The sequence below is a fragment of the Centroberyx gerrardi genome, chromosome 3 (assembly GCF_048128805.1).
Source record: "Centroberyx gerrardi isolate f3 chromosome 3, fCenGer3.hap1.cur.20231027, whole genome shotgun sequence".
NCBI lineage: Eukaryota > Metazoa > Chordata > Actinopteri > Beryciformes > Berycidae > Centroberyx > Centroberyx gerrardi.
The window spans coordinates 29,372,438-29,399,520 of NC_135999.1; the positions used below are offsets into that span (position 1 = coordinate 29,372,438).

Below are 27,083 nucleotides of genomic sequence, written 5' to 3' on the forward strand. Positions count from 1 at the left end.
ATATCTGACCTATGGCAATTATTGATTTTGTGACAAGTGTAATTAATAATGCTGCTGTTGTTAAATGTACTGAAATCGGTCAGAGGAAAAGTGAGACTCGTTTTTTATATAATGGCAGAATCTTCTTTTTTTTTTGCCAATTTTGACTATAGTTTTTTATATATTGTCAGAATCTGCTTTGTCTGCGTTCCTTTATGTGCTAGAAGTGATTTTCAGACTGTTCCTCCAGACAATGGCAGTGAATGGAGAGAGAAAAAAACACAATTCTCCAGTGTGCCTCTACCGGAGCAACAGATCACAGAATCACTGATTTTGGGGTTTTATCATGGAGGAAGAGACACAACCCAAGACTCTACCAGAGATACACAGCACTTGAAGACAAAAAACACACATCTGCAAAAAGTAAATTTTACAGGAAGGACGAATGCTTAGTGTCTCCTTGATGTCCATGTATATTCATATTTTTTTAATAGGATTCAACAGCATAAGGATTATGAAACTCACTCAACGAATAAATTACCTTATGAACTTTCGACCGCAACAACATACTTCACACAGATTGCATGACATGGCAAATTTACCCATGAGACCTTGCAGCATTAGATTCATTGTCAGGTTGTTCACTTCCATCCGAATCTCTCATCCTGTCATTGTGTTGTAAAGAGGCTGACGGACTTTCAACATCCACCTCACTGTATTCTGTAACCGGGCCAGAGTCTGTCTGGGCCGTAGAAGTCATCTGACATTTGGTGGACGCTTTTATTCAAAACACCTGACTCCTGACCCTGTTAGTGTCCGTGCCTTGCTCTGTCCCAGGCAGTGAGGAGGTGCAGAGTAGCAGCATCAAGTCACACCCATACAGTTCTGAACATCCTGTTTGGCTTTTTGATTTGATAAACCTCGCTAATCCCACAAGGGGCAAATTCCCTTTTCGACCTCTATTTGGGGCGAAGCATTTCCTCACTGTATGTGTATGTAACTCTTAGTTGTCAGTGTGTCTCTACACCAGTATCACCAAGTCAAAGTTTTTGTTCTTGGAGATAAAAGTGATTCAGATTTAATTTTTATTTATATATTTTTTTTATTTTACAGTTATTCGTCCAGGGAAAGCCGACTGAGCAAGCTCCACATATTCACACTGGGAGCTGCCCAGTACGACCACAGTCTTCTACTGTTGACCAGTGAGCAGCTCCACTGGAGCAGCTGGGGGTTAAAGCTGCACTAGGCAACATTTTTATTAAAAAATACACCGGTCTGATCAGCGTAAATTACAAAGTGGGGCTGCAACAGAGAAGAGCGTCCCATCCCTACAAATTGTGACCAGTAGATTCACCGTATTTTCCCAAATTAAACTCTGGTGTCGGGTATAGTCACAAAAGCAACAATAAATCTTTTCCTCTCTCGTCTCTTTCGTTTCTTTTGGTATAAAGCTTCACAGACCAGCCGGGTTAGTAAACAGTTTACTGACGTTGCCTTACAGGATTTCTGCAATTTTTTAAAGAGTTAGCTCTCCCCGCAATTTAGAGCTGCCAATAGGGCTGGGTATCGTTTAAAAAATTACGATACCAGTACAAATACCAGTACCCTTAAAGTGATACCGATACCAATAGAGTACTTTATTCGATACCTCTTTTTTTACGTTTTGGTGGCATCTCGGCACGCTGAACTGCCAACTACCACATACACCACGCTCGACTTCACCACCACAGACTGTATGGGTTGTAGCTGCTGCGGTAGCGGGCCAATCACACGACGCATTAAATCGAAGAACACTTGCGGTGATTGGCTGCGAGCAAAACCATACAAATAGTCATTTTTTTCTAGATCTGTGTACAAAAAGTATCAAATGCAGGTATCGTTTGACTGGAGAAGTTTCGATACTACTTGGTACTGGTACTAGCATAGCTTTAAGTTCCTTGTTCAAGAACAACTTGACAGCAGTTGTTATGGGAGGGGAGAGTGTTAGTTGTGTCAGGGAGTCGACCCGGCGGTGAAAAGCCCATTCCTCTCCTCTAACTTCTATGCTGCTGCCTCATATCTGCAGAGGTCCGGGGAAAAGGCTGGAGGGTTTTCAGCTTGTATCTGTTGGCCTTCAGTCACTCATCTGTCTGTCGCTGATGCTGATAGTGATGCAGTAGGGAGAGGGATGATGACATCATCATGTGACTGCCCCGCTCCCCCCCCCCTCTCCTGCACGTCCACCCCTGGGTGCCGTGGAAACGTGTGAGACGTGCCGGCCGGGGGAGTCACTCCCGCTGCCTCTCTGCTGCTGGGAGCAGAGGGGCGTGTTATCAGCAGAGCCAGCTTCCTGCTTTATCTCCCCACACACCCCTCCCTCTGTCCTCCTGCTCTTTCCTCTGCTGGTGAAGAAGAGCCCTCCCTCCCCCTCCCTTCTTCTTCTTCTTCTCCCTCACATCCCCTCCCTCTCTTGGCAGCCCCCGGCTCAGCCAATCAGAGCGCACGGTGGGGGCAGGGCAAAGCAAACCACCATTCCAGTGCAGAGCTGCTGCATCTCCCCAGAGCTAACGGGGAGCTAGCAGCACAGAGGAGGAGACACAGTCAAACCCTGCCTCTCTCTCTCTCCCTCTGTGTGTGTGTGTGTGTGTATGTGTATGTATGTGTTCCTGTGTGCGTCCGCAGAGTCGCAGACTAGCAGGCACGGCCACTGCTGCACTCTTGTTTCAGCAGACTTTTTCAGCTCGTCTTGCAGCGGCCCCCTGAAAGAGGCAGCTTAGGCCTGCTTTTTCCTCCACTTCAAGGATAAAGGGATCAGCCGGGGGGGCAGGAGAGAGCGGACGGCAGCCTCGCTTTCCCTCCTATTCCACTCTCTGACACCCTCGGTCGCTGACAGCTCCTGGCGGACGTGCAGGCAGGATGATAGCCGCTCAGCTTCTGGCCTACTACTTCACCGAGTTGAAGGATGATCAACTCAAAAAGGTGAGTGAGAGCGGGTTTAAACTGCACTCATAGTCCTCTGGTGCTGCACTGGAGAGTTGTGTAATGTCAGAGCCCAGCGGACAGCCATGGACACCGGTTGATGGTGGCTGCGTGTCAGTATTACATCGCCTGCGGGGCGTATCGGGCTGGGAGAGGAGGATGCAGCATTTGGGCAGCGGAGGGTTAGACGGAGGCCATGATGAACTCTAATTTGAATTTGATGCCGTTACTATCTAACCGAGGCTTGCTACTGTTTGGTGAGTCAAGCTTCAGCGGTGGTTGTCCTTGAGAAGGGCTGTGGCTGGGATCGGCGGTGTCGGCGGTGCAAACAGACCCTCGTTAACGAGTGTTTCCGGGGCGTCAGTTGCCGGGGCGTCTGAAGCAGACAGGTGTCTGTGAGGGGCTGCTGGGAAAAGTCGTGAGCTCCGCGTCCTCCTCCCTCCTCCGCTGCCTCACGCCGCTCCCTCTCACTCATCCTCTCTCTCTCTCCTGTCTCTCCTCTCCTCATCCCGCTGCACAAACTGTCCAACCCCACCTACCTCCCCCCTTCTCTCTCCCCTCATTCTGAGCCCACACAAATCAATCCACTCGTTACCGCCGGCGATGACGGCATAAACTCGTTAGCGAAACACAGATGCGCCCCCCAGTGAAACCCTACACTGAGCTCGGCCTCGGGTCCGGCACAGACCAGTGATGAGCCGCTGGCCGGGCTGACGGGCCGGGGAGACGCTGCCAGGGGGGCTCAGCGGTGACGGAGGGGCTTCAGCCTGATGGAGTGGGAGGTTGGATTGGTGATGTCATGCGTGACGTCGCAGTGCAGCGTGCGCACGTAGTACACGCTGGTTCACTACTGGAACCAATGACACAGAGGTGAAAAGGTTCCTTGAAAGGAAAGGAATCCTTTAGATTGGCACACTTAATGCTATATTAAGAGATACAGTCACACACAGCAGTTGTCCAAATAACTTAACTATACATGAATACTTGTCATTAAATTGTGGTAATATTCAAAGATGGCCGTTGCAATGAGATTTTACAACGCAATATCAGAATATAAAAAAATTCTGTTATTAAATAGCATGTGACACTTGACATACTCCCTCAAAAGGAAGACGAAGAATAAAGACAGGAATATAAAAAAAGAGTGGTAACACCTTAGATTAGGGAACACATATTAACTATTAATAAGTTGCTTATTAACATGCATATTAGTAGTGTATTGATTAATTATTAGTCATTACAAACCACTTATTAGCACGGTAACACTTTACAATAAGGGTACACTAAGTTAAGGGTTAGTTAATGCTTAATAAGGGTTAGTTAATGCTTAATAAGCATTAACTAACCCTTAATTAACAGTTAACTAATGTGTAATTTACTAATGGTGTTCATGTTAGCTAAGGTATTAATTTATACATTATTTAATAGTTTATAAAGATGACTATTAAATAATGTATAAATTAATACCTTAGTTAACATGAACACCATTAGTAAATGATTACCAGACACATTAGTTAACTGTTAATTAAGGGTTAGTTAATGCTTATTAAGCATTAACTAACCCTTAATTAATGTACCCTTATTGTAAAGTGTTACCATTAGCACCTTATTCTGCACTATTGTATTCTAAAAGTAAAGCCCATAAACTATGGCTTTTCCCTTAGTAGCCTCCTAATTAGTGCTTATAGCAGTAGGTAAGGAGGTTGTTGCACATGAATCAGGCTTTTAGTCTGCTTTGCTCAGTATGGGGCTTATAAGTATCACATAGTATTGAGAGAAATGATTAAACACCCTAATCTAAAGTGTTACCTAAGGAGGAGTAATACCGTATGCCTCCCATTGTTTCTTGGTAGCTACACTCAACAATAAAGTTATCCTGATCACACCTGGACACTCAGACAGAGTACTAAGGCTTTTGGCTCAGCACCAGTCATGTATAGTAACACTGTTCAGATCAGCTGGTCTTTTTTAGGAGACAGAAGATGTTGATGCCCCCCAGAGCAGCTTGATGACACAGTAATCTGTGGACTGCGCTCCATGGCACAGAATGGATTTGTGAACTTTAGCGTGCGCCATGTCACGCACTGTGATTATGTAACTGTAATGGTGGACGTCCATTTCAAATCCCCCTGGCAAACCTGACATTAATTGGATGTTATACTCTACTATAACAATTACACTGTACTATCAGGTTTATTTATATAGCGCTTTAAAAAAAAACAGGTTTGTGCCAAAATGCTTCACAGAAATTGGTTATAAAAGAATAAAAATGCAAAGAATAAAACAAGACAAGAATACAAATGCAAGAAGAATAAAAACACATAAGATCATAAAAATAAAATAAGTAGACATGCACACGGACACACCCACACACACACACACACACACACACGCACACAGTCATGAGTACACATACAGTACATCCACAAATACCTGACCAATCAAAATAAAAGCTAGGGAGTAAAGGTATGTGTACAGCTAGTAGCTGCATGTTGTGTTGTATTACAGCTGCTTTGGCTAATGTGAATTAGTTTCCATCATCCATTCATGGTGCAGGGGGGAGCGGCTCTTGCTCAGTGGCTCTTCAGCAGTTTTAGGTCACTTGTGTAAACAGAATCAATTCATCGACCTTTAAACTACCAGGCAGCCTCCCTAAAAGCATCTCCCAACATGCCTCTCATACAATAGCTTTGCCATTTTTTTTTCCCCACATCAAAGAATGACTCAAATATTCCTTCACCCCACTTTATCATCTCCTGGTTCTCAAATCTTTGTTTTTATGCTTTTATGTAAAGCACTTTGTTAACTCTGCTTTTAGATAAGGGCAATAAATATTAAGTTTATTGTTATTATTATCATTTTGTTGCATTAGATATTTGGCATGTGGCATGATTTTAGCATTCCCAAACACCATGTCATTGCCTCCTGCGTTGGTCCTTAAATCAGTGATTTGTTACATAAGGTGACTGCTCTGCATGACATGATAATATTCTGTCCTCAGATCGATAAGTACCTGTACTCCATGCGTTTCTCGGACGAGACGCTGAAGGACATCATGAACCGGTTCCGCAGGGACATGGAGAGCGGGCTCGGCCGTGACACCAACCCCACCGCCACCGTCAAGATGCTGCCCACCTTCGTCCGGTCCATCCCCGACGGATCAGGTACAGCGGGCATGAGGAAACCCCAGGGCAAAACACACAGATCATCATGTTAACTGAGCGTGTTTGTTCAACGTGTTCATCACAACTGGGCGGGAAAATTACTTCAGACAAATCAAATCTAAAAATCCAGTTGGAAAGTTAAATGGTTAAAGAGGTGAATTGTGGGAATTACCTGCCACTGACCGACATTTGCATCTCAGGCAAACAAAATCAGTTTTGTCCTTTAAATCACTTCTTAAAACTCACCTTTATACAAAGGCCTTGTCATAGTTTTATTGATTTATTCTTTTATCTACTCCCTTTTACCTGTTTTACCTTTGTTTTTATGGTTTTATTGCTTTTAACTATTTAGCCTACTTCTTTTATTCAATATATTTAATATATTTTTGCTTCGCTTATCCCTTGTTGTGTTTTAGTGTAATTTGTACTGTATTTGTATTTTTAATTCAACAAGGACTTCTGGTTTCTGCATTGAGAATGAAACAAAAAATGTCTTGTTAGCATTGATAACATTCACTAAAACCAATAAGTATCATTAGATCCAAGCCAGCTTGATAGATGTATAAACCATTTCACCATTTTGTGATCAGCACCAGGCCAAGAAAAAACATGATGAGGATGATAAATGAAATCAGCCTCTAGATCCATTCAGAAATTCATTTGAACATCTCAGGACACGTTTGCTGTTTGCAGACTACAGTGTGATGTTGTTCATACAGTCTTACATACTGTAAGCATGTTGAAGCACATCCTCTGCTCCATCCTCCACCTCTGTATGTTCTGTAAAAATGTGCTGATGTGTTTAAAAGGTCAGTTCTGTGACATTAGCTGTTTTGTGGCCTCTGCACTGGGACTCAGTAGGTCACTATTGTTTTGGCCCCGGAGCCAAACAGTCCGGCCTGACTGGGCCGTTGTGAAAACCTCATGACATCAGTTTGGTGATTTTCCTGTTTTCACTTAAATTGAAAGATTACATCGGAGACCATTTTATTACCGCTGAGCTTGTGAAACCCTCTCAAAACCCATCGTAAAATGTCATGGTCATCAATCTCAGAATACGCCTGGTAATCTCTGTTCCTGAAGAGTTTTTACCTGACAATTGCAATATATTTTGTTATGGTAATGACTGCGCCTGCTTTATCATGGATGAAATTAAGTTCAGCAGGGTGGATGGAAAAGATAGTTTCACTACTTTTATAGGAAATATTCTGGCTAAGAGTTACAATATAGTTTGACTTTCAAACATTAAGAGAAGTTACAGTTTAAATACTGTATATTTTCAGTATTTTCAATACTTTCAATGAGAGCAATGCCTTTCAATGATGGCAACCTAGTCTGAATCTAAACAAGAAAATATATCAAAGCATTTGCTATGATACAGGTCATTATAAAAACCACAAGAGGTAGTGTGAACAGCTCTGAGAGTCACAACAGATAACAACAATAATAATAATATTTAAGTATAATAATGGACATAAATAGGCATAAAAAATGTTCGATGTTTTCTTTCAATTGAACAGAAATCATTCTCAACAGTTTGTCTATCAAAGAGATGGAGAAACTAAACTTAAGTTAGTTACAGTCGTATGGTTTCAATTCGGTGCAACATTTCCACTGTCAACTGAAATATCTTCCCCAATATTGTCTGTGCAGATAATATTGTCAGGCAAAACAATAAGACTTTGATATGCTGAAGGTCCTTCAGGCTGAACAGCTGTGACAGTCACTTCGCCCAATGTCAAGATGTTTGCTCCTCTCACACTGGCTTCTCCCTGTTAGTAAACGGTTCCTGTGCACAGAAATAACACAAAATGCCCGTCAGACACGCTGAGGCCCAACAAGGCCAGTGGAGAGGAACAGTACCACAGAGCCAGGACACGCTGCCGACTCCTGCCACCTCTCACTTTATAAATAGCCTCAGGTTTCAGCCACTAGACATGAGCTGCAGGGAGGAGGGGTGGAGGGGTGGGAGGGGGAGGCTGGGGGTCAAGCAAAGGGCAGAGTTTGACAACATTTGAAATCCAGGTCAGTTACGACAAACACGACAGAAAGGACGACAACAGCGTCAAGGACAGCAGAAAACGTCTCCTCCACTGTAACCTGCAGGTTCAGCAGCAGGTGAACTAATCCTTCCAGGCGGAGTGACATTATAAAGAGTCTCGATGGAACATGAGAATATAAAAATAATCACGGCTGAACTGCTCCGACGCTGCAGAGGGGATCATGTCAGTTCACAGCGTACGGCACTGTGTTCCTTACAGTTTAATAAAAACTAATGACAACTAATTAAATATGAGAAATGGAAACACATACACAGGCTTTTCACATGGTACATTCTTCATCTTAACCCTGGTTTAACTGCCCCTTTAACCCTGGGTAACTTGTCTTTTTTACTTTTTCTAATTCTATAGTAGATTATTCCCAATTTTAACACTGAGTTAGCTGGTCCTGCTGTGGCTAGCTCTGATTTGGGGTTATCCCTTGAAAACTGAGTAACCCCAGAGTATGATATTGGGTTAAACTTCAGAATGAGAACCACAGTTTCGTTGTCCAACCATGCAACTTCTTCAACTAAATTCATCTCTGAGCTTGTGCATTTTTGTCCCTGATTTTTGTTGTGGTGGCTAATGGATGACAAGACTTGTGTTTAAAGAACTAAAGATACTGCAACTGCTTATAGTCAATCCTGTCAAAATCCCTGCCATAGATGAAGCCTGGCCGTAGACAAAATTATTCTTAATAGGATAAGATAAGATTGCACTTTATTGATCCCCTAGGGGAAAGTCAGCTGTCACCGCAGCAATTGGCAAAGGTAATAAGAATCATACAGGAAAGGTAATAGGAAAGGTATTAATAATAATAATAATCATCATCATCATCATCGAGGTCCCTGAAGTCTAGGTTTAATCAATGTCGACGAAACTATCCCACAAAATACTGCAAACCCAACATGTATATATAATCAAGACATAATGGCACAGATTAAAATGAATGTCACTGTAGTATTCCACTCTTACAGCGGGACAGAGGCTATAAATTGGATGTATGCTCTGCAGCAAATCAGTAACACTTCTATATGTCAAAGCCGGTCACATCTCATTCCAGCCAGGTCAAGGGGATAAATAGCGTAACGCAGCAAACACTACAGTCATGGTGGTGCTAAATGAAGAACATTGTTCTGTCGGTGGCAGGACGGCCTGCCAGTCACACAGACTGTCCTGCTACAGAAAGGTCACAGGTCTGATCAGCCATGTGTTCTGCTGAAGCGTCCTGGAGCAAGACACTGAAACTAGAGCTGGGCGATATGGTTGAAATCAATATCATGATAATCAGAAGGATTTTTTTCTAATTCGATATATATCACGATATGACTCAACTCACGTATGCAAAATCATGTTAAATAATCAAATTAATGTTCATCCCATTGAACCGAATGGTAATGTTAGGTGTGATGTCAAACAAAACCGAAATTTTCAAATAATATTCCTGCCATAACTTGTGCTTGTTATCATCAATTTAGATGGCAGAACTGTGTGTCATGATATCCCAGAATCACCATAACATCGATATGATTCCACTGAAAGACAATAAATGATAATATTGAATTATCGCCCGGCCCTAACTGAAACTCCAGATAAGAGTGTCAGCTAAATGTCTAAAAGGTAAATTAAGAATTTCACTCCAAAATGAGATACTCACCATTTTAAAAATTTGGACAGTTACTCTTAAACAATGACTGCTAGCTACAAAATAAAATTCACCACTGAATATCGGAAATTATTAGCTATCTTCTAGTGATGGGACGATCTGCTTATCTCACGATACGATTTGATACGCAATATGTGGTTCAGGATTCAATACAACCAGGATACGATGTAATAAATAAAAGTTCAGTGACAACAAAGTCTGACTGTGCAGAATTATGTTTATTTCTGAGACACAAATCTTTCTAGCGATGCCATTGGCTGCTAGAATGTAAACAACAATTTAAAAATGTCTTTACAAAGTGACAATAATATAATTTGGATGGAGAGCTTGTGAAACTGTGATGGACAAGCGTCTCATTTGTGATTATTTGTGAGTAAAATGTAGCTAATATTGCAATTAATTTTTCTGCCACGCAATACTTATTGTCATGTTTTTGCATCGCAATATACTGAATTTCGATATATCGTCCCATCCCTACTACCTTCACACCCTAGCTTACAAATTAGTGACATTTGAACACATGTGATCATGTGTAGTTTTGAAACAATGAGAAATGTACAACAGGTGACAAGTTTCCAAAATGGATACTCAGTGTTTTGGAATGAAACGATCTGACGTTACGAAACAGCTTCTATCTACGGAGCATCGATCTGCAGCTTGGCCTCCTGCCTGGACCCACACTCTCGCTCAGCATCTGGCAGGCGGGCCGCTCCGCTCACAGAAAAGGGTTTTGTGGAATACTAGCTGCTGCAGAGGACTGGGATGCATCTTGAAATTAGGTCATGTTGTTTTTGTTGTTTTTATGTCTTTTTATCTGCCTTCTCATCCCCTTCAGTTCCTGCAGGTTACGGCGTGCGCTCGTCTCTCGGGGAAATAGTTTCTAACTTTAGCCGTCGGTTTGTTGTTTTATGTCTTTTACTTCAGAACAGACGTAGATCTGCAGTCTAAAGATAGACCGCAACAATCATGTCGAGCTTGAAAATGAGTGTTAGCTAATGGGAATCCTTAAAGAAATAAAAAAAATAACAAAAACCTTCACATTTAAAGTAATAATCTGTGACATTTCTATAAAAATAAATGTCCACATTGCTGCTCTCTATCGCTGATTGATCTAACTCAGTGATCCAACCTATATCCAGTTCATAAAGCTTCTCCACTGTCTGTTCTAAACAGCTGGTGTCTGGTAGCTCTTTCCCGGGAAAAATCCTCTGCCGCACAGGAAGTGATGCGTTTTGCGTTTCCGGTTTGTTTGGAATCAACAGAAGAAGAAGAACTGGGTAGTTAGCATGAGCAGTGATAGCCGCCATGGCTGAACAGACAGAGAAAAGAGAAACTCAAACTGCATCAACAGAAAATCCAAGCTCCGCCCACACTGTTTGATTGACAGGTGATCTGTGGGAAGAGCAGTGCAGAAACACCACAGTGAGGCTGAGCAACAAAGATCTTGCAGATTCCCACTTTACATTACACTGATGTTTCTCTGTATTCTCTCTCTGACAGAAAAGGGAGACTTCATCGCTCTGGACCTGGGGGGGTCCAACTTCCGGATCCTGCGTGTCAAGGTGACGCAGGACAAGAAGCAGCCCGTCCAAATGGAGAGCCAGGTCTATGAGACGCCTGATGACATCATGCATGGGAGTGGGACACGGGTAAAAACTTCAGTGTAACATCTATACGTGTGACGTCCTGGGTTCAAATTCGGCTTCAGGACCGACTAGCATCCCCCTTTCTCTCTCCCATCTTTCATGTCTCTCTCCACTGTAAACTGTCCGATAAAGCAGATATGCTGCAAAATAACCCATACAAAATATAATAAAACTGCAGTGGTACCTCCTTATGTCCTTGAGACCTGGGTCATATTTGAAAATACTTTCTTTTTGGTCTATTTTAGCCTTCTTGGGTGTGTAAAAACTGTAAAAACATACCAGACCCTATCTGAATTGTCCTGATGTTGTAATTCCGAAACGCGAACACTCAGAAAGTAATATTTGAAATAAGATACTCGATTGTTTTTTCCATTGCAAAATACTTCCTCTTTTTGTCTGCCCTCGATACAAAGCCTGATGGTTTTTAAGGATCGATCGGTTGTAAAATCGGCTCCTGCATAACGCTGAGACTAATGAGAGTGACGTCGGGCCGCGCGCTGACCCCCTCTGAACCCCAGCAGAACAGCCGGCAGTCGCACCGTAACACGATAACCAAAACATTAGACTGTCTGAGACGGTGTGATTGGTTTAGAGCGCGGCACACAAAGAAAAGACCAAAGACAGATGCTGATTGATGAAATGTTGAGGGGACAGCTGGACAGAAAAGTAACGTGATCTACGAGCAGGATTTTTATGTAGTAATACACTACCAGTCCACAGTCTGGACCCACCTGATTGAATGTTCTGTGTTCTTCATTCTCTTAAAGCCATTTTGATCTAAAGACTTCTGCTTAAATGCTTGAAATTAGTTTCTTATACAAATATAAATAGTGAAGTTGATCCTATGTATGAATTTCTTTCCAAAGCCTTTGCCTTTCCATCAAGGCAAAGGGCGGCTACTTTAAAGAATTTAAAATATAAGATAGTTTTGATTTGTTTAACACTTTTTTGGTCGCTGCATAATTCCATTTGTGTTATTTCATAGTTTTGATGTCTTTACTGTTATTCTAAAATGTGGAAAATAGTAAAAATAAAGATGTGGTGTGTCCAAACTTTTGACTGGTAGTGTAGTTGTGAAGGATTATCAATGTTTTTATCAGTTAATGACAAAACTATCTGCTAAACTTCTAGTAACACTTTACAAATGTATGTTAATGTGATGATGGTCAAGAGTTTTGGTGTGTTCCTCTTCCCTTCTACAGTGTAAAGTCTGTTTTCTGCCCGCAGCTCTTCGACCATGTTGCAGACTGTCTGGGCGACTTCATGGATAAGCAAAGCATCAAGGACAAAAAGCTTCCTGTAGGATTCACGTTCTCCTTCCCCTGCGCCCAGTCCAAACTGAATGAGGTACGCACTTTAAAAATTATATTACATCATTTGTATGTATAACTATGCCAAAATCAACTTTCAGGGTGTTATTCTGCAAAAGTAGATACTTCATAATACTTGCTTTAAGTTTTTTTCTGAGTTTTGAGTGATGAGTTCCCGAGATCAAGGATAATGAAATTCTGTGACATCATCAAATTGCATTACCTGAGATGGTCGAGAGAAAATTGTATTTCATTCAGTCATTTTCTCATCCTTGTATTAAATGTCTACATTTTTTCATAATTTTAGAAGCTTAATATAATCATGAGAACATTACAGACCCAAAATGTTTTGCCTTGATGCATTTTCCTTGATTTTGGGAACTCAAAACTCATAAAACAAAAGAAAAAAGGTCTTGGGAATTTTTTTACTTTTGCCTAAAAGTTAAATATGATGGAATTGTACCTAAAATGTCTTTTGGTGTAAGTGTTAGTGTTAGAGACGTGTTGTCTGGAGACTGACGCTGTGGCTGGAATAGCAATGGACAGAAATCTCCGAGCTGCCAAGCCTGTCTGACTGTAACTCAGAGTTTGGCCTTATAAAAGAGTTTGTTTTACAGGCCGTCTTAGTGACATGGACAAAGAAGTTTAAGGCCAGTGGAGTGGAAGGGATGGACGTGGTGAAGCTTCTGAACAAGGCAATCAAGAAACGAGGGGTGAGGTTTATTTTTTTTGTTTTAACTAGTTTACTAACATATGTGATACATACATGTCCAGCAGCTACATTCTCTATTTTACTAGTCAAAAGATGGCGCCGGTGTATGGTGACATGGCGCTGTATCAATCTTATGTATTTTGTGCATGGTCTATCGTCTTAAGAGTCGCACTGAGGCAAATCAACTTTGTTGACAAGGAAATGAATTATTGAATCTTGAATCAAATGTATTTTTAAGAAGAGAAAATTACCTTAGCACAATGATTGGGAACGTATCAAAATAGCTGGTAGAGTAGACAAACTCAAATGTCAAAAGTCTAAATGTGCCAGCTTTTTCTTGGTGGCTAGTAATCTCATTTTGGCCTCATTAGAGTTAAAAGTCTTCTTGTTTTTTCAGGACTACGAGGCGGACATCATGGCTGTGGTGAACGACACAGTCGGCACCATGATGACCTGCGGATTTGATGATCAGCGCTGTGAAGTGGGAATCATCATAGGTAAAAATAAAAATAAATTATACATAGTGATTAAATAAGATAAATTGCATTGTGCTCCTGTACCTCATCAAGGAAGAAGTTACTTGCATAGAAAATAGAAAATTCAAGGACAGATTGTTTTAAGCCGATGGTTGATTTGGGCAAAAAGCAAACTCATTCAGCATCATGTCTGGGAATATAACCCCCTAACCCTGCCATTATTACTACCATGTAGAGGTGTGACCAAGTCAACTTTGCTCGAGTCACAAGTCAGTCTCAAGTCTTGAGGCACAAGTCTCAAGTCAAGTCTCAAGTCTAAATGTAGAACAGCAAGTCAAGTCAGAGCAAATCAAGAGTCCAGTATCAATTTAATATCTTAAAGAAAACTAAATATCTAGGACTTTTCAATGCAATATGGTTTTAATAGGATAAAAACTTGGTAAGAGCATCATGAGTTTGATTTCTATAATCAGTTTCAACTTCAATAAATTCAATCATTCCATACAAATTCAGAAAACAGAATTTAAATTCAGTCGTCTGCTGGAACAAATCTCATCACTTTCAATCTAAATAATTTACACAAACACAAGATCTCAAGTCAAGACTTTAGAAACCTTTTCAAGTCATCAAAGTTCAAGTCAGAGTCGAGTCCCAAGTCACCAGAACCCAAGTCAAGTCAAGTCTCAAGTTTTCTCTTCATGCATCAAGTCAAGCCTCAGGTAACTAAAACTGTGACTCGAGTCTGACTTGAGCTACACAGGAGCACCGGTCTCAGGTGTCATGTGTCTCTGAACCCTCACAGGGACGGGAACCAACGCCTCCTACATGGAGGAGCTGCGCCACATCGACCTGGTGGAAGGAGATGAGGGCCGGATGTGCATCAACACGGAGTGGGGCGCCTTCGGGGACGACGGCTCGCTGGAGGACCTTCGCACAGAGTTCGACCGCGAGATCGACAGGGGCTCCATCAACCCAGGGAGGCAGCTGTGAGAGCTTTTTTCTATTCTATACTTTATTTATCCACAGAAGGGTTTTACTAAGCAAGCATGGTCTTTCTCAGCAAAGACCTGCTTCACATTCACATGTGGGAGTTCAGGGATTCACAAGGCTGCTTAAACTATGGAAAATAATTGGAAATATAGTTTTATATTTATGTACATTGCCTTTCCCGTATTATTTTATTTTATTTCCTCTTTTTTATTACCTTTCCTGTACTTGACTTCCTTGGCATTGTTCCGCCAATTGCTGCTGTGGCACCTGAATTTCCCCCAGGGGATCAATAAAGTGCAATCTTATCATATCTCATCTCATCTCATCTTACCTTAAAGTAACAAGGGGCTACACAGAAGCTTCAACTGGTTTAATCTAATCATGAACAAATAGTCACCATTTGAGAAAAGTGTCATCTAGTCTTACAGAATAATTGATACTGCAAAAAAAATTGCAGTACTTTTAAATAACATTAGATAACGCAGGTAATGCTGTGTTTGTGTGTGGTCAGGTTTGAGAAGATGGCCAGTGGGATGTACATGGGAGAGCTGGTGCGGCTCATCCTGGTCAAGATGGCCAAAGAAGGCCTGCTGTTTGAGGGGCGGATCACCCCCGAGCTGCTGACCAAAGGAAAGATCGAAACAAAGCATGTTTCAGCCATCGAAAAGTGAGTGGAAGTTTTTCCTTGTATGCTGGTGGAGTCGGTAGGTTAGGATATGTAGATTAGGTAGGCTGTTATCTTGCTAAAATCTACTTTTGTGTGTCTTGTGCTCTCCCTGATGTTTGTTCTATATCATTCTGTTCTATGGTTGATTGTTGATCAGTTAGATCTAGTTAGGCTTATTCTCTGTCAAGTCCTTTGAACCATGCCGTGATAAAGGGCTGCAGAAATAAACTGGACTTGACTTGAGTGGGGAAAACTTACTGGTACTGTATAATACACAAGAGAAAAATGTGCATAATGTTCTATGTAATGTATGATGCTGTTGTCTCACAAAACCATAAGTTTGCATAAAGTATGCATAGGATTCTATATATACTGTATATACTGAATACCCGTTTTCAGCTTCATTAAGTTTTGAAATTATAGAATGGGGTTTTAAAGATTTCAAGAGTTCAAGGGTCATGAAACTCACTCAACATATAAATGACCGTTCCACTTTTAAATTTCTACTGTTTTTTGTTTTGTTTTGTTTAGAACTTCTGTTTATAACCCTGTTAAAATAATAAAAAAATATTTTAACATATAAATGACCATGTAAACTTTAAACTCAAGAAAAAACACCAAAATTGTAGGTAAACTGCCTTTCTGCAACAGCGGGAATACATTCTGTAATATACTGAGAAACACTTCCCGTTTCAGGAGCAAGGAGGGTCTGAAGAAGTGCATGGAGATCCTGACGAGGCTCGGCGTGGAGCCTTCGGACGAGGACTGCCTCGCCGTGCAGCACGTGTGCACCATCGTTTCCTTCCGCTCAGCAAACCTGATCGCCGCAACACTGGGCGGGATCCTCGCCCGCCTAAAGGAGAACAAGGGAGTCGCACGCCTTCGCACCACTGTGGGCATCGACGGGTCGCTCTACAAGATGCATCCGCAGTGAGTATTTCACCAAATAAGACGTTCATTGAAGGAAAAAAAGTTTGACAACAAGTGACAAGCGAGCAAGCAGGGGTGGAAAGAGTACTACAACATCCTAGTCAAGTAGAAGTACTGTTACATTGCTACAATTTTACTTAAGAAGAAGTAAAAACATCGGTGTATAAATCTACTCAACTAAGTAAAAGTAGCTAATTTAAAATGTCCTCCGAGTAAAAGTTACTGAGTTACTTTTAGGAAAAGAGAACATTGTTAGCTGTGATCTTTTCCATGTGATTCTAAAAGGACGAGAGGACAGAGTTCAAACTAGATTCTTTTCATTGGAAAAATTACAAATTACAAAATAAAGTGCACAAAGTAAAGTCAGACTACTCTTCTCTTCTTTGATGACTGACTGTTGACTGGAACTGGCTCCACAATGTCAATTTACGAATGTCCAGTTTCTGTTGATTATGGAGAGAAACAAAATTTGTCCTCTGTAACGGACATGACTTAAAATGTAGCTAAGTACAATACTTAAGTAAGTAAAAGTAAAATTACTGACTTTAAAAAAATACTCAAAAAAGTACAAGTACACAAAAAAGCTACTCAATTACAGTAGCCTGAGTAAATGTAATTAGTTACTTCCACCCTTGCAAGCAAAAAAATGCTTAATATTGCGAGCTATAATGCAAAATCTCATCCACCATAACACACGCCACGCGGCGGACGCTTCTATATAAAGTGCCTTACATTTCGGCGAGTGCATGGATTTTGTGACACAAAACAAGCTATTTCTGACCCACACTGTTTAAAATATTTGAGACTCAGCTGCCATTGCAAGTGTCAACATCTTGGCACTTCCCTACATCTTGCTTTTTTTATAAACTTTTATATAGAAAGAAGCATTGTCAATGATGTGTAATCCCACCATTACTGTATAATAGCCTACCCGACCCTGAATCCACCTTTATGTTCCCCCAGTGGTCCAAGGAGACCAGAGTGTGATGACAACTAGGGCACTCAAGGCAGGGTCTATCTTAGTTAACTTATCATTAGAGTAATGAAGGCAGTGTAATACTTTGAATTGGATGAACCGTCAGAGAGGAGGTATGTATAAGTGAAATACTTGACTCCTGACTTTATCCAAAAATGTCTTCCTCTATGTCCAGTTCCGCAGCGGCCTTGGTGTGTTGGATTACACTTTAGAGATTAAGCCTTTCTCAATAAGGACATTTTCTGGACTCAGAATGCTGTCTCCCCTCTGAACAGATACGCCCGCCGTCTCCACAAGACAGTGCGCCGCCTGGTGCCGGACTCCGACGTCCGCTTCCTGCTGTCGGAGAGTGGGAGTTCTAAAGGCGCTGCCATGGTGACGGCCGTGGCGTACCGCCTGGCAGACCAGGCGCGCCAGATTGAGCAGACGCTGGCAGAGTTCCGGCTGAGCAAGGGCCAGTTGTTGGAGGTGAAGAAGAGGATGCGGACGGAGATCGAAAAAGGCCTGGCGAAGGACACCCACAAGGACGCCACGGTCAAAATGTTGCCCACCTTCGTCCGGAGCACACCAGATGGAACAGGTGACAGGAGGGGGGGGAGGCAGATGGAGGGAAGGGAGGAGTGATGAAAAGATGATTTCTTGATTGAGTCCTCTTGATGTTGATCACTGCTGTCTTTCTATTTGTTTTTATCTCTTAAATGTATATGTTGATGTATTTTCCAGTGATTTTAATCTTATTTAAAGACCCCATGAAATGGCATTGCCAAAATGCCATTGCCCAAAAGGCAATATTATTTGATGGGAGGGGCGGGATTGTTCAAAAATCTGATGGTTTTATTGGTTAGAAATTTATAATTACGCCTACTAATGCAGCATGAGGTCACCATGAAAGATACTGTGTTTTCCAAGAGGTAAAACTAATGGGAGTTCATTTCATGGGGGACTTTAAAAATAGATAGATAGATAGATAGATAGATAGATAGATAGATAGATAGATAGATAGAGTACTTTATTTATCCCCGAAGGGAAATTCCAGTGTTGCAGCAGCAATTTACATAAATTATAAAAAACACACATAACTTATAAAAACACACACAATGAGGTAGGTAAAAGAACACGGAATTACAAATATATATATATATATACAAAAGCTACTATAACTATAACTATAACTACTATTATATATGTGGGGGAGGAGGAGTAGGAGGAAATCCCTGACCTGGGCCTTTCACTCCTGCTTTAGAATATTTAACTGTAAAATGGTACATTTGTTTTTATTTGGTGTAAACTGCAATAAATTATGTATTATGCTAATTTCCATTAAAAAAAAACACCACAGGAATGGTAGTGGAAGGCCGACAGTACTGTAAGTTACAGTTGCTGTGACACAATAATTCAGCTTGTACCTTTAGGTGAGGTTCATTATAATTAACAGGTTCCCCAGTTTGCATCTCAATTTCCATACATGAGGCAGAGATTGTCTACCTGGCAGCCGTCCAGAAGCACAGTTGCATTATAAGATCAAAGGTGGCGAATCAGGTTCCTCCACATTGCTGCTAAATAATCCTCAGGCATCAACATGCAGAGGTAATTTTATGTTAAACTGTCAGCAGCTATCCCGCCCTAATGTTGGCAGCAAACATATTAAGGTCATGGTCCTCGAGCAGTTCAAACATAAATGTTGAATGTTGAGTTGAATGCCAAAATGTGACATGCACCATTTGAAAACCTGGCACCTAGTCTGACAAAATGATTTTTTGCATGAAAGTAAAACTAATTATTATTGTAGTTGTTATTAGTCATCTTGAATCCCTTCCTTCCAGCATTTTAGACAATGTAAACATACTTTAAATAGTATGCATTGAGCATCGAGGAGCATTATTTCTTCTACAATCAAACTCTTCAAAGTTTTGTTGGTTCTTCAGCTAACGAGGCCTTTCTCCTGACACAGAGAACGGGGACTTCCTCGCTCTGGACCTCGGAGGGACAAACTTCCGTGTGCTTCTGGTCAAGATCCGCAGCGGGAAGAGGCGAACAGTGGAGATGCACAACAAAATCTACGCCATCCCCATAGAAGTCATGCAGGGCACAGGAGAAGAGGTAAAACCAAACCAGTGAACCTTAGTTAACAGCAATGTGGATTTTCAGTTTTGTTTTTGTTTTTCCCTCCTCAGTGGGAGTTCATTTCATGGGGACTTTAAACCCTCCAAATGAATCCAAATTTCCAAAACCAAATGTTCAAATATAAATGTTTTTGTCTCACCATATAAAGTACACACCTAACAATTATCTCCCCATGTTCAAAACCACTAAATTCAAGTCTCTGTCTCTGTGATTCCCAGCTCTTCGACCACATTGTGCACTGCATCTCCGACTTCCTGGACTACATGGGAATGAAGAGCGCCCGTCTGCCTCTGGGATTCACCTTCTCCTTCCCCTGCCATCAGACCAGCCTGGACGCAGTACGTTCTCCATCAATTACCTCATTACAGAATAAGGAATGAGAATTACTGAATTCTTAATTTGTAATTAGCCAGATAAACTGACTAAGACCCAGACGTGGATCCCTACCAGCTAGTGCGGGCGGGAAGTAACAAGAAGGCCACTGAAAGTCAATTTAGGAGGAGGAATTTGGAGTAAATCCCCCAATCTGGTCCTTCAAACAAGGCTAAAACATATTCTACTTTACCTCCAAATACTAATTGACCCTGGTAGCCTAAAACAACACATTCCTATTTGCAGCAATGGCCATGGAGAGCGGGTAAACGCATTCACTCACATGGGAACTAGCCAGTACTACCACAGTTTTAGCAGTCTGTGCTGTTGGTCACTGAGCAGTTGGGACTGACCTTCTAAGCATCATGACTAACATCTCACCGTCTAAAGACAAAATACACAGCTCAGTTTTTAAAGGAGGGCTTGCTGAGTGCCACGCCCTTCTCCAGCCCCACCCTGCTTCACAGTCATACAGTTCCACAGGTTCACACTGGGAGCTTCCCAGTATAACCACTGTCTTCTACTGTTGGCCACTGGGTGTCTGGGACTAAACAGAGCATTACTCATTCAATTTCCATTCCCAGATTTTCCCTTCGTGTTCAGGGATTCAGACGGCGACCTTCCAGTCAGAATGGTTGCTTCTCTAACCTTTAGGCGACTATCAAATGTTTTCTGTGATCCGAACACGGTGTCATGTGCTCTACAGGGAACCCTGGTAAACTGGACCAAAGGCTTCAAAGCCACTGACTGTGAGGGGGAGGATGTGGTGGAGCTTCTGCGGGAAGGAATCAAGAGGAAAGAGGTAACTGGAGACAGGAAATACATCGAACCGCATTAGTAACTGTGTCATTACTAGAGCTGTAGACAACACTGTATCTGCCACTAGAGTTTATCCATCACTGCCAACACATAACACTCCAAACACTACATATGACAATGTCTCTTAAAAACACTAGTGTCACTTCTGTGTTCATTCAGCAGCAGTGCGCTACTACAGTAAGAACATTACTGCCACTGGTAGAGAAAATGAAAAAGAAAACAGTATAATGTGGCCAAATTTCCCTTAAAACATAAGGAAGTATCGCCCTAATGTGTAGAATTACTGTTTTTATTTTGATAAAGTATCCAAAGGGAAAACAAGGACAAGGACAAAAATTTGAAGAATGTAGAACCAAAACCAAAATCATACCCTGAGCACGATTTTAGACTGAACATGAAGACATTTTAACCCCGCCCCCACTCTGTAAGCCTATGGTTGGATAGCACCCATGGTAGCAAGCCAGCACTGACCGTGTCACTCATCATCATAAATATGCACATTATCTGTTCTTATCACTCCCGTGTCATTTTTGTATTCTATGAGTTCCCATTATTCATAAGTCATCACTTTTGAGTTTCTTTTATTGATTTCGCCCTTTTAGATGGAGGATCCAGTAAGTATTAAGCGAATGTGAATTATTAACCTTCAGGTAAAGCGGCGCCGGGCTGCAGAGGCGTGTGGTTATGGTTGTAATGGCATGTCAGAAAAACTGGAAAATGTACTTTCAGACTCTTGTGGAGGAGTGTGACTGTTGTGTGAACTGTGCACTCTCAATTTCAGCCGAGGATTTTAATGACTATGATATTTTTGTGTGTTGGGCAATGCTTTTGAGTTGTGTGGCAATCTGAATCAGTCTGTCTATTGAACTGTCTGCTGTCTAGTCTGTCAGGGTGAGTGAACTGCATTGTGCTTGGTGTGCCATTTGAAAAGTTGCCAGGTCGGATATTATCCCTCAATCAAAACAGCCATTCAGTAACAACTGTAGTTAGAATTAAACATTTGGACTAAACATTACTGAAATGTTGAGTGGACAGCTGGATAAGTAATGTGACATATTAACAATATTGCCAGTATTGCTGATTTTGATATGATATGATTATTTTTGGTAAAAGAGAAAGTTCTGCAGAGACATTTTAACAAAGAACTACCTAGCTTTACCAGCTCTAATGATTAAAATGTAATATGATAAACTTCTCACAAAAAGTTGCTAAATCTCCTCATGCATGTAAATGCATTCATTTACTGGATTGCAACATAACGCATGATTCTTCGAGGGTGAAGGGTGAGATTTATTTATGTGACAGTAAGGGTACGTGTTTGTTTTACTGCAACAAATATGTAATTTAATTCTACTCTACACTACGACTAATTTGTGTTGTGTTGTTTGTGTGTATAGGAGTTTGAGCTGGATGTGGTTGCCATAGTGAACGACACAGTGGGGACGATGATGACCTGTGCGTATGAGGAGCCCACCTGTGAGGTGGGGCTGATCGCAGGTGAGTTGCCTCTGCACCCTTTGACTGTCTAATAAAAAAATTACCTTTAAATAAAAAAGAAATGAATGGGAGTTGCATGTTCAAAAACCTGAAATCCTGAAAATACCAGCCATAATGCTAATACATGCGATGATTTCCAATATTGTAATGCCTGTTATAGTTCAAGGTATTCTAAAATTCGTGGGTCGCCGTGTTCTTGCTCTCAGGGACGGGCAGCAACGCCTGCTACATGGAGGAGATGAAGAACATCGAGACCGTGGAGGGAAACCAGGGCCGCATGTGCGTCAACATGGAGTGGGGGGCATTCGGAGACAACGGCTGCCTGGACGACATCAGGACTCAGTACGACCGGGCCGTGGACGAGAACTCACTCAACGAGGGGAAACAAAGGTGAAGTTTACGAATTTTAAGGGAACTTCAACCGCTACATGTTGTCCATATACAGATTCTACACTTAAGAAAAAATATATTAGTAAGTGTTTGTCGTACTGATAGTCTCATCAGCCACTGTCCTCACTGTCCACCATCCAAAACTGAGCAGTTAAATACTTAAATTCAGTTCATTTACACTGTTGAAATCAAAGCTCACTCAAATAGCAGATATGGGTTTTTGAAGACTGATACCAATATGGATATTTTTAATTTGAAGCTGTCAATAGCCAACATTTTGGGCCAATTCTCATGCCAAAAAATTACAAGGATTCAGAGTTTTCTTCACATCAGGATGCAAAAGCCTCTGAAACAGCATTCAGACCATCATGGGACACTGAAACTCTGATTGATTCTGATTTAATCACAATCTTTTATAGTGAACATTCCATTAGTTACTGTGGAAATGGTGATGTGTTTTTTAATAAGTGCTTAGTGATCTTAGTGCTAACTGAGACTCTTCTCTTCCTTCTACATGTCAGATATGAGAAGATGTGCAGCGGCATGTACCTGGGAGAGATCGTCAGGAACATTTTGATCGACCTGACCAAGCGTGGTTTCCTGTTCCGGGGACAAATCTCCGAGACGCTGAAGACCAGGGGCATCTTCGAGACCAAGTTCCTGTCCCAGATAGAGAGGTGAGGGCTTCGTTTCACTCTTATTACTGTTGACTCATCACTGTTGAATCAGTAGTAGTAGTAGTAGTTATTGCCACATCAAAATTACTAGCTGTTTCTCTATGGGCAAGCATGTGTTACAAACTATTCTGTCATATTTAAGGAAAAATCCATCCTAAAACATTTTAACACTGTTAAGAAACAGCTATTGGTGATTTAACCTGCTGGGTCCATTTTTTGTGCAGCTACAATGGAGTTTGATATGAGAAAATGTTTCAGGATGTAAAACAGGTTTTGGTGTCAGTCCCTCAGAATCAAAGAGCGAGGGCTTCTTTCTAGAGCCGCCATTTTGCACCAAGAGACGTTCAACAATCATACAGGGAGAAATCCATCGTAGAAGAGGAGAGAGAAAAATTTCTCCACCACAGGAGCAGAAGAGAGACCAGAATGCAATGCAGCAGAGAGACATGTCATGTTTTGGTCATTAAGGGAAACACAGGAGATCACTAACTGAAGTACAAGAAGGCGAGGCAGGTTGAGGGAAAGTGGGTTCCCCAAAAAAGTAAATTACAACAATCCATCACAAAATAACTTGAATGCACTGAACATCACAAATTGATATATTGAGTATCCAAGGGTGGATTTTTCCTTAAACAAAAGAACCTAAATTGCATAAAAACATGCTCATAAATATTCCAAACTACACTATTCCTATCAAAGTAGCATCTAGTGGGAAAACACACCTAGGAAAAGGAGGAGGAGGGGAACGCAACCAGTCGACTCAGTTTATACAACCTTTAAGCCCACCTTAGCCTCTTGGAACAGCTGTAAGGTATCCAGTGACTCTCCTGCTGTTGGCTGACCTTTGACCCCCTCTCCCTCTCCCCCCCTCTCCCCCACTCCACAGCGATCGTCTGGCCCTGCTGCAGGTCAGGGCGATCCTGCAGCAGCTGGGTCTGGACAGCACCTGTGATGACAGTATCATCGTCAAGCAGGTGTGCGGCACCGTGTCCCACCGCGCGGCTCAGATCTGCGGAGCCGGAATGGCGGCCGTGGTCGACAAGATCCGTGAGAACCGAGGGCTGGACCGCCTGGACATCACCGTGGGGGTCGACGGCACGCTCTACAAGCTCCACCCACAGTAAGGGATGGGATACGCTGCAAATAATGTCCATCTTAACGAGTCATTTAGTCTCACATTCAGCCTTCAAACTTTTCTTAAAACAAGAGAAAAATTCTGCCAGTGAGGAGAGATAACTCCACTTGTTTCCAATACAGTTTCACTTGTTTCAGGAATTTCCTAGAAATGAGTGTCAGCATGTTGAAACAAGTCAGAATAAGGCACTACTATCAAGAAAACAACACTTTCTACTAAATTCTTGAATTTGCATTGGAAACAAGTGAAATTATCTCAACCCACTGGTAGATTCTTTCACTTATTTTTAGAAAATTACAGTTTTACGGCTCAATAATAGACTAAAATGACTTAAGATGGAGACTTTTTGCTGTGTAAGAAGGGGAGGGGGGATCTGCCTGTACTGTGCGGACATTTCAAATCTGAAGAGAACCCTAAAGGAGGCGCTTCATAAGAGCCACTGATCCCCACGGCTTTACAGAGGCAATAACTGCAACTGTTGTCAGTTTAATTCAGCGGCCCAGTAACCCGAGCCCTGTAACTCCTTTTTCCAGCCACTTAAGTCTCTCAATCCAGTATAAGCTAATGGCGTTGCAACATTAGCTGACTGCTATACTTCCATCTGATTATCGAGGCTTTGTTTCAGACTGTCTCTCCATTCAGTTTGTGTCGGCACAGACAGAAGACAGGAGGAGACAGATGAGCTGCATCATAGGTGCAATGAATTATGGTCGTTGTAGTTCACTATGCTGTTCTCTAGGGTTAGGCTTAGATGGCAAGGGCTTTCGGCACTTGGCAGCATTAGATCTGGTGATTTCACTGATGAGTTCCCCCTCTCTGGTTGATGTTTTGCTAATCAGTGAAATCAGCTGCTGTAGACTTTGATTGGAATGAAATCCTGCAGACGGATGATTGCTCATCCATCGCTTTAACATCCGAGCCTCATTTCTGCATAGCTGCTCATCCTCGTTTTATTGCACAAGGGAAGAGTTACATCAGATGTTTGTACTGGCAAACATCTCTCTCCCTTCCAAGTGTTGTCTCCATGGAGTTCAGTAGCGAAGCGTCTCCTGACCTCGGTTTCCTGTCGCCCTCCTCCCACAGCTTCTCCAGGATCTTCCACCAGACAGTGAAGGATCTTGCCCCCAAATGTGACGTCAACTTCCTGCTGTCGGAGGACGGCAGCGGCAAGGGGGCCGCCCTCATCACCGCTGTGGGCTGCCGCCAGAGGGAGGCGCAGCAGCACTGAGGAGCTCCGCCCACTTCAGGCCTCCAAAACGACCTGCTGCTCCACCTCGAACCTTCACCCACCGCACTGCCACCCCCCCCCACACACCTCCACCTCCATCTCCCCTTGGCAGCCGTGACTCCACCTCCGCCCCACCTGGCCCCCCGACAGCCAGAGAGACACGCTACATGCTTAGGGAATTAACTGAATATCTGAATATTTATTTATACTGCAGCGGAGGGTTTATTATTTCAATGTTTGTACATTTTCCTCAATAGCTTGTTGTCAATAATCTGATAAATCTAAACTCTTTAGGTGTGCAATATTTGTGTATTGCTAATTTTATTTTTATATGGAGGCGAGTATGTAATTGTATTTATATAGCTAAGGCCACTTTGAATCCCAGAGGTCATTTAGGATTTTTGCACCACAGACACAAAAAAATTCTCTGTACTTTTTATATCAGAGTTACAAAAGCAGCATTTAAATGTAAGGAATCCCCTCACTTCTACAGGCTCCGCTGGTTTAGGAAACCAGTTCGAAAAGGGCTCACGCATAGGGTTGAATGCCAGAGTCACGGCTGTTAAAAACATCCTCATTTTATGTACCACACGCTCACACCATGTGCTAGGCTACTAACCCCTTTTTGTGTACATGTCAGTGTAACTCACATCATGAAGTAACCCAGCAGCACCACACCATTTACTCCTGAGGAGCTGAGCGGGTGGAACGGCCCCAGCGGAAGTGTTAGCCTATCTTGTTGCTGTTTGTGAACTACTTATACTTTAGGTGTTGTGTTGAATCCCACCTCTACACATTGTACGTACAAGGAATAAATGTTTATTGGGCCACGAGAAACGAGTGGACACTAAGAGCGCTTTTGTGTGTATTTGTGGCTGAGTGTCAGTGTGTCCTACTGTAACGACCTGTAGCTTTTCAATGTCCAAAGCTGTATGGAGACTGCATGCCTTACATTGAGACAAAGGAGAGTACTGGATCCTTTTCTTTTTTTTTTTTTTTTACATCAATATAGATTTGTGATCAAAACAGTGAAAAGTGAATTCATTAAATTATATTTTGTTGTGCAGTAAATCCTGTGGTCTCTTTCTTGAACTGTCGAAGACGAGGAGAGGCGAGCCTGAACCTGCAGACCAGAATTTAATAACGGGCAGACAGCTTCAGTATAGGAAATGCGGGAAACTTGTCTGATACAAGAGAAGAGACTCATTACCTTTTAACCGTGCATCCTTCTTTTGCCCCAGGCTAGACACACCTTATAGTCTCGCATAAGTTGTGTGAGCATGTTTTATATCTATTCACACTAGAGGTGGGGACTCGAGTCACAT

At 42.0% G+C, this 27,083-nt stretch overlaps 1 protein-coding gene across 1 annotated transcript; it reads left to right on the forward strand.

Moving 5' to 3' along the window:
- The first annotated feature begins 2,534 nt into the window (after nt 1–2,534).
- Nucleotides 2,535–26,829, forward strand: LOC139919308 (hexokinase-1-like). Its single transcript, XM_071909006.2, has 18 exons — nt 2,535–2,937; nt 5,939–6,101; nt 11,310–11,458; nt 12,683–12,802; nt 13,383–13,478; nt 13,875–13,974; nt 14,756–14,939; nt 15,455–15,610; nt 16,307–16,540; nt 17,792–18,096; nt 19,468–19,616; nt 19,859–19,978; nt 20,719–20,814; nt 22,229–22,328; nt 22,535–22,718; nt 23,240–23,395; nt 24,282–24,515; nt 25,614–26,829. Exons 1-18 carry the CDS (start codon nt 2,875–2,877, stop codon nt 25,756–25,758), a joined length of 2,754 nt encoding a protein of 917 aa, XP_071765107.1. The 5' UTR covers nt 2,535–2,874; the 3' UTR covers nt 25,759–26,829.
- The last annotated feature ends 254 nt before the right edge of the window (nt 26,830–27,083 follow it).